The sequence below is a fragment of the Leuresthes tenuis genome, unplaced genomic scaffold, assembly GCF_036924035.1.
Source record: "Leuresthes tenuis unplaced genomic scaffold, fLeuTen1.0.hap1 SCAF_2, whole genome shotgun sequence".
NCBI classification, from domain to species: domain Eukaryota; kingdom Metazoa; phylum Chordata; class Actinopteri; order Atheriniformes; family Atherinopsidae; genus Leuresthes; species Leuresthes tenuis.
Window position 1 is genome coordinate 27661176 of NW_027325356.1, and position 13205 is coordinate 27674380.

At 40.2% G+C, this 13205-nt stretch overlaps 1 protein-coding gene across 1 annotated transcript in view; it reads right to left on the reverse strand.

The window, feature by feature from the left end:
- The window catches only part of fbn1 (fibrillin 1), a 72052-nt gene that overhangs the window by 7908 nt on the left and 50939 nt on the right, over positions 1–13205 (reverse strand). Inside the window, exons 39-56 of the mRNA XM_072380916.1 lie at positions 12573–12641; positions 12365–12490; positions 10881–11003; positions 10626–10784; positions 10467–10538; positions 10250–10375; positions 9976–10098; positions 7467–7592; positions 7249–7365; positions 7030–7155; positions 6817–6936; positions 6068–6193; positions 1650–1802; positions 1486–1548; positions 1279–1398; positions 1020–1139; positions 820–942; positions 162–293 (exon numbers count right to left, since the gene is read on the reverse strand). Coding sequence (XP_072237017.1) covers positions 162–293; positions 820–942; positions 1020–1139; positions 1279–1398; positions 1486–1548; positions 1650–1802; positions 6068–6193; positions 6817–6936; positions 7030–7155; positions 7249–7365; positions 7467–7592; positions 9976–10098; positions 10250–10375; positions 10467–10538; positions 10626–10784; positions 10881–11003; positions 12365–12490; positions 12573–12641 — 2124 coding nt within the window. The remainder of the gene's footprint in view (positions 1–161; positions 294–819; positions 943–1019; positions 1140–1278; positions 1399–1485; positions 1549–1649; positions 1803–6067; positions 6194–6816; positions 6937–7029; positions 7156–7248; positions 7366–7466; positions 7593–9975; positions 10099–10249; positions 10376–10466; positions 10539–10625; positions 10785–10880; positions 11004–12364; positions 12491–12572; positions 12642–13205) is intronic.

Sequence of the window (13205 nt, forward strand, 5' to 3'; positions counted from 1 at the left end):
GCCAGTCGACGTGCAGAAGTCTTCCCTATGTTTTATTTAAGGCACCTGCTTCTTAATCAGGTATTAAGGTGTAGGTGTAGAATTAACAAAAGATTTTCTAGACAAAAGTGGATCAAAACAATTCTTCTTTTAAATTAAAATGAGGACAATATCATGATTACCCATGCAACCCTCTCCATTGGGCTGGCGTGTGTATCCAGGCGAACAGATGCACATGTATGTACCGATCAGGTTCTTGCAGGTCATGCCCCTGCTGGCACAGTCGTCTATACCATCCTCACACTCATTCTGGTCTGGAGGACAAAAAGCACACTTAAACAGGGAGTTTCCAGAAGTTTGAAGAAGTCTACATGTGCACGTGATACAATTTGACTGGTGATGTAACACAGACACTCATGCACAGCACTCCAGAGTTTAATCTAACAGCCCAATCCAACACTAAGCTCTGTAGTGCTAACAGGCCTGTAGTGGGGAGAACTTGTGGTCTGTTTGGAGCTCTAATGTAAACAGTGACGCTATAGACACTGACAGGTTCCTCCTGTCTCAGTGCTTCCCTCCAAATACATCTGTTGCTATGGTGACCAAGCTATCTGAGAGTGGAGGTGTAAACAGTGGCTTGACCGGTAACAGTTTTCAGACTGTTTTAAGTTCACCCCAGACAGAGAGCCCTTGAGGATCTCGCTAAGATAGTGAGTTACGTAACTTTATAGATGGAGCCAATATGTCTGAGGTACATAGTTTTTTTCAACCAACACTTCCCAGTAACTGGACCATTCTCAAGAAAGCTGAGTGTATGAGTGAGTCATTTCACTGTGGTACCTTTACACATCCTCTTGTCCTCGCGGAGCACGTAGCCTGTGGGACATTTACACTCGTAGGAGCCCACCACGTTAACACAGCGGAAAGCACAGAGTAGAGGATTCTGGGCGCACTCATTGATGTCTGGACAGGGAATGGAAAGTCACAAGTAAAAAAGGACTGTTTGACAGGAGTGGGACTTCAGGCACAGTCTGACATACCTTCACAGGTCATCATTGGCCCAGGCTCAAAGCCGTCATCGCATGCACACTCAAACCCGCCGATGACATTCGTACATGTGCCATTGCCACAAGGGTTGCCGATGTCACACTCATTTATGTCTACAGTAAAGAGAGTTAAACAAAAGTTGGATGAAAAAAATCAACCATTTCAATACATCAAAGAAAGTATGACAGGGGCTAAGATAGAAAGAAGATGAGGATACAGAGAGATTAAGACAGCAAAACAGAAAAAACTGACCTTCACACGTCACTCCACTTATATCCAGACGGTATCCCATGGGACACTCGCAACGGAAGGAGCCGTCCGTGTTGATGCACTGGCCATTAGCGCAAGGATCATTGAGGCATTCATCAATATCTACAATTTAAAACACAACATCAAATAATATGCCACAAATACAAGAGACACAGGACAGCGTAGATTTCATGTTAACAGCACATGTACCTTTTGGATGGTCATCTTGCCCGCGTTGATATCCCTCAATAGGACAGAGAGCACGATACTTCTCTGGAAGCAAGAGATGAGAAGAGTGAAAAATACCAATGAATAATATGCATTATTTTGTGAATGAATATATTTTGTAGCTGCATGATGGAAAGAATACACACCCTCTCCTTTGCTGGGGCAGATCTCACAGGGGTCTCCCCAGCCTTGACCAGGCATTCCAGTGCAGCAGCATTCTGCCTTTGACGTATTCTGGGGCTTTGGAGCCAGACAGCGCCCATTTTCAAACTTGGTATAGCAGTAGCTCACGCGGATATCTGAAGGAAGACACACATACAGGGAATAAATGCAGTGAACAGAGCCAATGGAGTGTATTTATGTAAAAATACCAATACCTTATTGTCAAAATACAACCGAGGATCCTGGAAAATCTTTACCCTCAATCAACAAGCCATTTAATGACTGAAAATTAAATGGCAGAAAATTCTAATTATCTACATTTTTTTCATAAAACTTAAAATTGCAACAAATCCCAATCAAAACCACCAAGATGCCAAAGTGACACCTTCAATTTTGTATTTTTTGTAAAAAAAACACTTAAACACTGACGTAAACTTCTACATTATACAGATCCTGTGTGCTCTTTAGGTGTTTTATATGTATAATAATGTGCGTGGGGTTGTGTACAATAACTGTGTAAAGGTACAATCTAAAATGGTGAAAACTGAGACGAGCCTGGATCACTTTGAATTTCTGCTATTTTTTTTAGAACACAATATTCATGCAAGATTTTTAAGGGAAATTATTACCACAATGAACTATTTAACATTAAAAACGATCCTAATTAAGACTAAAGTCTGTCTGATGATTAGTTTGACACAAATTTGTGCATTTTATAACTATACTTTTTTTTTTATAACTATCATGTTTGTTAAGCATCATCCAAATTTATTCTCATTTTAAGAACTTGTAACCACTAAATCAAATTGTTAATGAATTACAGCAAATATTAACTTAACCTCCAAGAATGCTTGATTACAAAGCATAGTACAAAGCTTTTGGTCTTTTTTGTTAAACTTTTGACCCAAGTTTCATTGGTTAGTACGATATTTTATTCCCATCATTACTACAATCTGCCTAATATAATGTAGATGGCTCTCCCAGTAGCAAAATCGCTCTGAACAGTCAAGGCATTGACTTCACAAGACCCCTGATCGAGTTGTGTTGTTCCTACCACTAAGATGATAGCAGCAGACCTTTTAAGTCCTGCAAGTTGCGAAAAGGGGCTGGAATGGATTGAACTTGTTTTTTTCAGCACAAACCACAGATGCTGGAATGGACTGAGATTTAGTGAATTTAAAAGTCATGTCAGCATTGTGAACTCTTCATATATTCCCCAAAAACATTAACCTGTCAAGAGGCTGCTGCCGTCAGGGAATGCAGCTGCAATGAATAGGCTTTCATTATCTTTGCACTGCATGACCTAACATTTCCCAGCAGAAGACTGGCCAGAGCTAGCCTGTCATCTTCCCATAGGGCATCCTGCTTCCATGTCATCTCAAGCTAAACTTATTCAATAGCTTCGTGGTTGTCTTTGGACGTTCACTTGCCTAATGTAGGTGCATTGCAGCAAGCATTGTGTGCACCTGTATTTCTTCTGTGATATCAAACCACATAACCAGCCACTGTGTCTCGAATGGTCATGATTCTGTCTGGTTTTAGCGGTTGTCCTTCACTGGCGCTGGGTACGCACAGCTAGACATCACAATTTGTCTCATGACAAAGTCTGTCCAAAGAAAAATGATCAACTTCAAGAACTGCCTGGATGTTTATATATATAATATAACCAATCCCTTGACAGGTGCAATTATAATGGCATAATAAATTAGACATACCGCACCTTTTGATGTAAGGACTGATCAATGTGGAGAAGGATTTTATATTAAAATCCATTAAATTAACAGTTTTTATGAAGGTAATGAATTGTTAGAATCATGTTTTGGGGGCTAAATAGGAATCTATTGTAAGTTAGCGCTCATGCTAACAACCTTGATAAAGAGAGAAGTGTTTTGCTTTATATCAATTTAAAGGAAACAACTATTTTTCTTTCATGAATATAATAATTTTTTCCTGAAGAATTTGCAGTGAGGGTCGAGACAGGCTGATTATCCGTTCTCAGGGATCTGTGTTTGTCTTTTTCCTCCAGGACTAGGCAGGCACTTACTTGTAATGAGAAGCATATGGCCATGCTCTCCTGCTAGCACTGGCCTTCAGTGAACTCAACACAAATAATCTTTTTGACCACCATAGATCAAATACACTTGCACACACACCTGGCTCAGAGGCAAAGATCACATACAGATACACCTGGATCTTGAGGAAAATGTCAAAGAGTGTCATGTTACTTTCTGCCGTAAAACCGATTTGTCAGCCATTCTGTTCGGGAGATTGATAGTGCTCTGTGCACAGCTGTTTTATGAGCGCACACACATCACCATCTACGAGCGATTAAGTTAGTTTTTCCAATGAAAAGATATGATTCCAAAACTGTGCTTTCTTAATATGCCCTCATAACATGTCGATGGCACTGCTTTTTAAACCAGGAATCAAGTATGATGCTTAAAAATAGCGTAAAATGAGACTATTTTAATTTTTAGGTTTAAATTAAATGAACACTGAACATGCTGACCAAAATCTTATCATTGTAAGTGTGTACATAATTATGAAGTGGTAATGACCGATTTGCAAAACCACTACAGCTTTAGAATTACAAACATGTCATTAATCAGAGTCATGGTAGCTGCGTGGTTAAGATACATACCATTTACTTTGTTGCATGTAATCTCCCTTCTCCTCTTCTCATGTTTCTCAAATATCTCCTATCAATAAATGCTCAAAAATTAGCTGTCTCTTTTGAATGCGTCCGTCTTCAAAGACTGACCAAATTTGATTTATTACCCTAAATTCTCCTTGGCAAAGTAAATGTGTAGTAATCCATCACTTCAATTGAAGTGAGCTCTTCTCGGGGCAAGAGAGAAGAAATTGTGTGTGTGTGGATAGTGTTGGAGTAAGGGTCTTAAAAACGAAAACTTTAAATCATAAACTATTCCGCTGACGCTGTATAAAAAAATGGCAAATGATATTCGGACATATTTCTGCATAAGACAAAGTGTTTCCCACATATATGTTGATCAATAAAGAAAAACTGGTTGAGTAACAGCTCAAGGAACACAGTCAAGAGCCAAACGTGCTGATTTTAAGTACCAACCTGTCTCACATGAGCAGTGTGGCGTGTACAATGACCTTTCTGTCACAATGCTGCTTCAGCACATCTATTGCCTGCACAGTCATTTTAAAATAGGCTTAGTCTTCTGAGTAATCCATAGTTCATATAATTCTAAAAACGAAGGCAGAATATTAGCCTAGTTGTAACTTAAGGCCAGTGTGATTGCTAAAAAAACCCATCATCAATCATCATCTCAACACGTAAACTGTAATGTCTGCGACACATTCTAATGTCTGCGACACATTAGCAATAATAAACAGCTAAATACGAAGAACAACAGATGTTTTAGCTGCATATTTTGCAAATGCATGAAAAAGAAGCATTGTCCCAAAACTCTGGATGTAACGCAGCTCAAACCATGGCTAACACACGTGTATCACACAGCAGATGTGTATCTCAGTCCGAATTTTTTTACATTCTGCACTCGTAACGCGCATGCCACACTGCGGGTCTGAAGCTGACCTAAGCCTTAGTGGAACAACAATGACTGACTGAGGCTTCATCCCAAAGTTCATAAGATGCAAAGGTTCAACTGCCAACGTCCTGCTGTCAGCCAGCACAGGACAACCGTGCTGTGCTCTGGCAACACATGAGCAACTGACCTAATTTCAGGTAGGAAGTTTTAGTGTTGTGGCTTATCACTGTAATACGCTATATCTTTTACTAAATAGAGAAAGTTTGTTAAAGTTACACATAAACTGAATAAATAAGAGATACTTAAATCATCAACAATGTAAGTGAACAGAAAAAAGACAAAAGGCGTCTGTTTTCTGATTTTTCTGAAGGTTTGTCTCAGCGGTACGGGCTTTGTCTTCGACCTTGAGCTCCTTTATTGCCAATGCTGCTCACTCTCCACCCAGCTCCTCCCATTTATTCCCCAACATTCACTCGAGCACTTCTGAGATTGCAGCAAAAAGTGAAATGCAAATTGTAAACTGCCTCACTGAACTGATGAAGTCATCACTTCAGTGTTCGGAGAGGGAACTCCCTAACAGAAAACTTAGCACGGCCCCGCCCAACCAAAAAACACACATACATAAACGTATGTACATAACTGCACACACACAAGTGAGGAAATGGAAAACTGATCTGCTCAGAGCCACCCTTGGCCCTGTTAAGGCAGCAGCATCAGAACCAGCTGGAACATGGTGTGCTATCATGAAAGAGCTGGAAAAGTCTAACACCACTGCCTGCTACTTAACCTCCCCTTTTTTTTTTACTGTAGAGTCAATTCATGTTATAAATTCATACTCTGTTTTCCTCTTCTTCTCTACCCATATAAAGGCTCACAATTACCTAAACATCTGCGTCCGGAAGCAGAGAGCTGGAAGCCTTCAGGGCACAAGCAGGTGAAGCTTCCTTCAGTGTTGGAGCAGGTTCCAAATGTACAGATCTCAGGGGACTGGGAGCACTCATCAATATCTGACATGCAAAGAAAAACATCACTCATCATATTTACAGATCAAATCCATGAAAATACATTAGATTTCCCCTTTTTTCCCCAAGAACAACCATTAGAACTGCAGGGATTATGTCTTCTTAGCTGAATGTAAGTGACTATCCCAATATCCAAATGCACTCAGGCAGAATTAAATTACTCTAATAGAGGGTTGGATAAAAGGAAATTTTATCTGGAGAATCCTCATCGTCATGTATTCTTTAATCAAAATTAACAGCTGCTGCTCACAATTCATTGCTATTCCTCCCTGTTTCCAGGAACAGAGGACAAAGCAGGAATGTGTTGAAGTCTGCCGAATATCTCTTCATCAGTCCCACTGTATAAACAATCCAGGCATCCTGGCTCGGGCCCATTCCCACGTGTGAAAGGGAGAAGGGGGGTGTATGTGAGGGGAAGGAGTTGTCGATTTTTTCTTTTCCAAGCAGAGCTAGTCTAAGCTAAGATTAGTGCATGTATCTGCAAGAGTGTTTTGAATGTAAGTCTGTGATCTCTGCAGTCAAATTCACCCCTTATAATTTTCATTTTTCAAGTTTTGGCCCATGTTTATGACCACAGTGCAGACAGAATTGGCCTAAAGCTGCCGTACCTTCACAGGTTTCCTCATGCAGATAGTAGCCAGGTGGGCAAATACACCTGTAAGAGCCATCCATATTCTCACAAGTTCCAACGCCGCATGTGCTTGGATTCACTGCACATTCATTGATATCTGAGGCAAAAAGCAATAAACAAGAGATATATAGCATAAACTGTGTGAATTACATTTGGAAAAACAATAACTAAAGAAATGACAGGCTCTTACCAACACACGTTCTGCCGTCCAGTGTGAGTTCATAACCGTCATTGCACTGACAGATGAAGCTGCCCACAGTGTTCAAACACTGCCCGTTACGACACAAGCCCCTCTGCGTCGAACACTCATCCACATCTGATCGAAACACAAACACCAAAGCGTATTAATAAACCCGACAGCTCCCTGACTTCCTCTCTTAACTTCACTCGAATCTACAGATGCACTCACCTATGCAGTCGCCGTTGTGTGAGTTCTGAAAGCCAGGATAGCACAGACAGTTGTGGGAGCCCACTGTGTTTTTACAGGTCCCGTTGCCACAGGGTTGTGTCTCACACTCATCCACGTCTGAAAACAGGAAGCAGCACCACCGTTTTATCTCAGATAGTAGTTACATGTTTCACATGAGCAGGTGAGAAACAAGAGAGAAAGGAACCAACAAAGCTTACCAATACACATTGACTTGTCCCGAGTTGTTTTGTAGCCATTGGGGCAGAGGCAACGATAGCTCCCCAGTGTGTCGATGCACTGACCAGGGTTGCATACACCAGGGTTTTCCATGCACTCATTACGATCTGAAAGTGGGAAAAAACAATAAAAATGCGTTTGTATAATTGTGTAAAACATAGTTAATATATCTAATTTAGAATTTGGGAGTTGTTCTTAAGTCTTCTCTGGCTTCCTGTAGTGATAAATACAAATTGCCAGAATAATAACTTGTTTTTCTCATGACAATCATGTCTTTGTTTATTAGTCTCTATATAAATAAAATTTATATAATTTTTTTTTAACCTTTATTCAACTAAGAAAACTGTACACTTGAGACTAAAGAATGTCCTGGCTGAGACAGGTAGCAGCTACATCAGTTGTAGTGACATTTGAAACATTTGAAAATCAGAAGGAATGAAAAACAGTAGCAAAGAAAAGCATAATAAACATTCAAACTGAAGATATAAGAATATCTTTTGTGACAAATATTCCATGTATAACAACTGCAGTGGTGTACAGTCATAACATCTGGAGACAAATCAGCCTATTGTCAGGAAAAAACAGGAAAAAGAGCTACCTGCATGGCAGCATTTTTGACCAATCAGAGCAGACATGGCCTTTCAAGGGGGGTGGGGACAGGAGTTAAAGTGGTTTTATGGCTGATTTCAAGCAAAACAGTAATAGCTCTCCAATTCATTCTAAGTCAGAAAACATACTGGGGCCACATTTAAAAAAGAGGGACTAACTAGTTCTTGCACAATTCTTATTTCAGTAAGGAAGACTTATATTTCACCAGGCAGCCATTCATTGTTTGCTAATGGTTACCATTTGAGATTTTAACAAAGTTCTACCTTTGAATATAATTAGCAAATTGCTCCCTGTTCAAGCACTTTTGTATACTTATAAATAAAATATGCACACCTCTTTCCGCCTGGGAGTTCAAATGGAGCACACCATCATGCTGCCTCACAATAAACTGGAAATAGTTAAATCAATGTTTTGTCAGAAATACCAGTTTCTTACGTATAAGCAATCTATTAACACTAGTTTGAATTTTTTTCTTTGCTGTGTATCCAAGTAAACAAAGCATCACTTTAGTTGTGAGGAGCAGTTAAAGTCCCAGTTTGTAACTTTTACTCATCTGTAAAGAGTAAAGCCACCACTGAGTGGACATGGGCACTTCAGGGACCAATTAGATTTTAGATGTCCCTCTGATGCTGCCCCTTGATCCACCCATGAAACATTGGAAGTGGCCCATTTAAATATAACACGAAATATAACCGCTGTGCAATAAAAAAATCTGCCAATATTTGAGTCTGAATGGAGAATGGTGCTGAGCATAAATTCTTTGCGGAAGAGAGTATTTGAAATGCACAATCTAGTACACACCATCATAATCCAGCACAGACATAAAAGTGGTAACAACTCTCCTATTGAACTCTAAGAAAAGGAAAGATCTGAGGTTTTACATTGATGTCTCTAAAATGAATTGATATATTTACATTTACTTATTAGACCCACTGACGCCTTGATAGGCTTAAATATTTCCAAGCTGGCTGTGTATGTCATATGTACTGGGTTTGAGGTTAAACGATCAACCCTGCACATAACACTATAGAAAGTGATTTGTAAGTGTTACAATACATGTGAAAAAAATAAGTTCATACAATCCTAAAAATACTTCCAAAATGGTGCAAAATAGTCAAGAATAGATCAAATGTGCCATTAAAGTTGATAAATAAATAAGAAGTTAATGTGAACGTAGAGACTGATTAGATAGTCATTAGTTACAGTCAGTAATGCACATTTATTTCTACACAGGATAGGAAACTGACCAGTATGACAGCCATGGAAATTATCATTCAATTTAAGCCAGAAATACGTTGCTATTACAGGTCATTCTGATCCCCAGCCACAATTTTAGACTCACTGAAGTCTGTTTTGCTCTTAGGAATTGCATGAAAAGCAGGAAACAAAACAGGATGTTGATTTAACATTTGCTTATCGGTTAGGACCCTCCAGACTGACAGCAACACGTTTCAGATACGCTGCAGCACATGCTTAGCAGCTCAACACATGCTTCACATTCTCTCCTCCCTAATAACAAGCCCACCATGAAAAATTCTTTCTCAGACTGTCACTGTGGAGCCTCTGGTGCTTTATCTTTGGCATATCACTGGCAGGGAAGCGCAGTTCAAAGAATTTCACATAACCTAGCCAGACAGCATGAGGCCACAGAAAGACCAAGAGAATTCAGAATCATTTTCATGGAGGACAGCAGTTTTTTGGTTGCTTCTTTAAAATATTCTCTTTAATCTGATCTATGCAATGTTTACTACGGTCATTGTGAGGGCTGACTAATTAGCTGAAGGATGAAAGAACACTGACACTAACATAGTAAATGTGCTGCTGACATTTTGAACATTTTACCTCTTTAAATGGCTGAACTGGGCACCCACAAAGTCTTACCTAGACACTGTCCAGTAGGGGTGAAACGATATCCAGATTTACACTCGCAGCGGTAACTTCCAGGCATGTTCAGACAGTCTGCATTCTGCTGGCACACCGGTCCATTCTGACACTCATCAATATCTGAAAACAACGGAGTAGATATATTCACACACAATCACATACTGATAACAGTGACTCACCTGGTTCAAATACATTTGCTAACTTTGTTTAGAGACAGCGGGGACTTTCAGCTTCACTTTAATTCGGGCTGAAATGTGAGTGTGGGTCTTACCTTCACAGATCAGCAGCTTGTCGTTGTAGAAGAAGCCAATGGGGCACTCGCACCTGAAGCTGCCAATCATGTTGATGCACACTCCATTCTCACACACTCCTGGGATTTCCCTGCACTCATCAATATCTATCACATGACAACGAGATGAGGTTAAAACAGAAGTCAAACAAAAACCCTTCAATTTGATCAAACAAACTGTTGAACAGGAAAATCTTACCAATAACCCGTCCAGTGGTGATGTCGATGTAATATCCTGGTCTCTCACTACCGCACAGGACTGCAAACTCATCTGAGTGCACACAAAATGTAAACATGTCAAAGGTAGTTTTTAGTTTCTTAACTTCCTACACGGATAAACATTTTCATGAGACCTTACCAGTGCTGGGAACAGGACACTGTTCACAAGGTTTGTTCCACGCACGACCAATGTTGTAGGAGCAGCAGCACATCTTTTTGGTCATGTTGAAGGTCAGCTCTCCATCACATGTCCCATTCTCTGAGTAAAAGTTCCTGTAGCAGTAGCTCTTCCTCATGTCTGTGCATTTATGGGAAAGAACGAGGCAAACAAAAACATGCATGATGGTAACATTTTACCAATCGATGGACATTAAAGCACAGTGTGCAGACTTACCCATGCAGTTGTTCCCTCCATTTACTTGCATGTAGTCAACAGGGCAGATACAGGTGTAGTTGCCGATGGTGTTGTAGCACTGGCCTGGGCCACATATCCCTGGTTGTTCACACTCATTGATATCTTAACACAGGAAGAGATGGCTCTTTCAGTCACATCTACTTCTGGCACTGTCCTTCCTCCAATCATAGTTGGATAAATTGCATTTGTAACTAAGAGTAGAATAATCCCCAAATATCTTCCATTCATATGATTTTAATATTTCTAATAGATTCCTATTATTAAGGGTCTACAAAGCGATGATGATGTTGATAATGATGAAATGTGAAAAAATGGACCATGAAACTTATAAGATAAGATTTCAAATCCTCTCGAGGTACGACCACTGAACTGCATGAATCAAGGTTTTACATTTTTACAATTATCTGAAACAAGTGATGTTGTGGTGCCTGGAGAGGTGAGAAAGTCTTTAAATTCTGCTTTTTCTTCCTTTATTCATTCATTTATACAGGCACATCCAGCAAAGGAAAAAACAGTGCCTGTTACAAACAGTAATAATATAAGCTGTAAAGTGGAGCAGTAGCATTACCACACTGACACTGATATCTTGAGTTGTGTCACACGATGACATTGCAGCCTGAACTTGTGAAAAGGCACATATAAAACCACTTCACAATCAGGAAATCATCTTCTTTAGGATATAAAGGTTCAAGTTTTGAATCCACTGATGGGAATCTTTTTTCGTTTTCACATGATAAAGAAGGTTAACGGGTGCTAATAGCTCGATCAGTTGGGCACCAATCATCGCTGCTTGTTTCTATTATTTCTCTATTACATAAATTTAATCTCTCTACCAAAGTTACAACCAAATATAAAACACAGTGTTGTTCCTTGTTGCCCAACTAACATATCAACAGTTGATTGACTACAGACTGAGTGGAGTCACTAACGTCACAGAGCAGACATCCGCTTTTCCAGCCAACAAACACACACCAATTAAAATGCCACCAGCCACATGTACTGTCGAAATCTTAGCTTCCTGCTCTCCTCTCCGGGCCTGTTTTTATTTTTTAAACACCCTTCATATTTATCTTTTCCCCCCTATATCTCCATCTCTGACTCAACCTGACGGGGACTCGATGTACTGACCGCATCAGAGCCTCGCTCCTCTAGACAATTAGGCACTCAGTTGCTTCATCGTCCTGACTGAGCTGTGCTGGTTTAGTAATAGACGGGAAAAAGAGCAGACACATATTGAGGTAGACTGAGCTGCAGTGGGAATACATGGTCCTATATTTCTTTGTCTTTTTGCTCTCAGAACTTTTTCCTTCCACCCAATGTGTGTCTCTGAACAAAGGCCTCAACGGATGGACTCAATTTCCTTCCCACGGAAACATCCCAGGGCAAGAGATCGGGAGGGATGGGTTACCTGTGTGTTCGTGTGAATGTGGGGCTCTATAGAAACATATGCGTATGTTAAGTACCTTCACAGACTCTGGTGTCTGGGTTGAGGGCAAAGCCTCTTTCACATTCACACTGGAAACTGCCAAAGGTGTTGATGCATCGTCCTCCTTGGCACAAGCCTGGCAGCTCTTGACACTCATTGATGTCTGCCACAGAAATAAAGGAAACACTTAGTGGCATTGTGGGTGTGTTCAAGTGTGTACACTTGATAGCGTGTCTCTGTCTGACCTTCCAAGAGGACATTGATTGGGTTTGGTCTGAAGCCTTCTCCTCCAGGACACAACGTCTTGTACTCAGCTATAACACAGAACATCAAATAATGATAAACAACAATTAAAAAAACACACAAAACCAAACCAGGGTTGTTTTATTGCAGGATTTGTCAGGAACAGCTGTCTGATATTGAGATGCTTAAATGAAGTCACATGTTCAGTCTATAAAGATGCCTAAAAAAAGATGCCTTTTCCGATCAGCCGCCTCCGATCTAAGAGTTTTCTGCAGAGCCCAGACGGCCGGACATGACTGCAGCTACTCAGAATTACAAAGCAAAAAGTAAAAAAGAAAATATGTTCTAAGCACAGAAGCAAGAATTTCCTTAAGCTGAAATGGATGAGTCATTGCCTGCAATGTTTTGGGCCATCTGTTGGCAATTTTCTAAGTAAGTTGCACAAAGCTGTCTCATCTTTACCAGCAACAATAATTAAAGCAAACGTTCATCGCATGACAAGAGAAATCAGCATGTGAGTCTGTTTGTTTGCAGAACAGCAAACTCGCACCTTATGAGGCCTGTTTTATTTTAGTTTATGTATATACTGGAGTTACTGATTGTTGACATAGTGAGAGAAAACCTTAATCCACTTC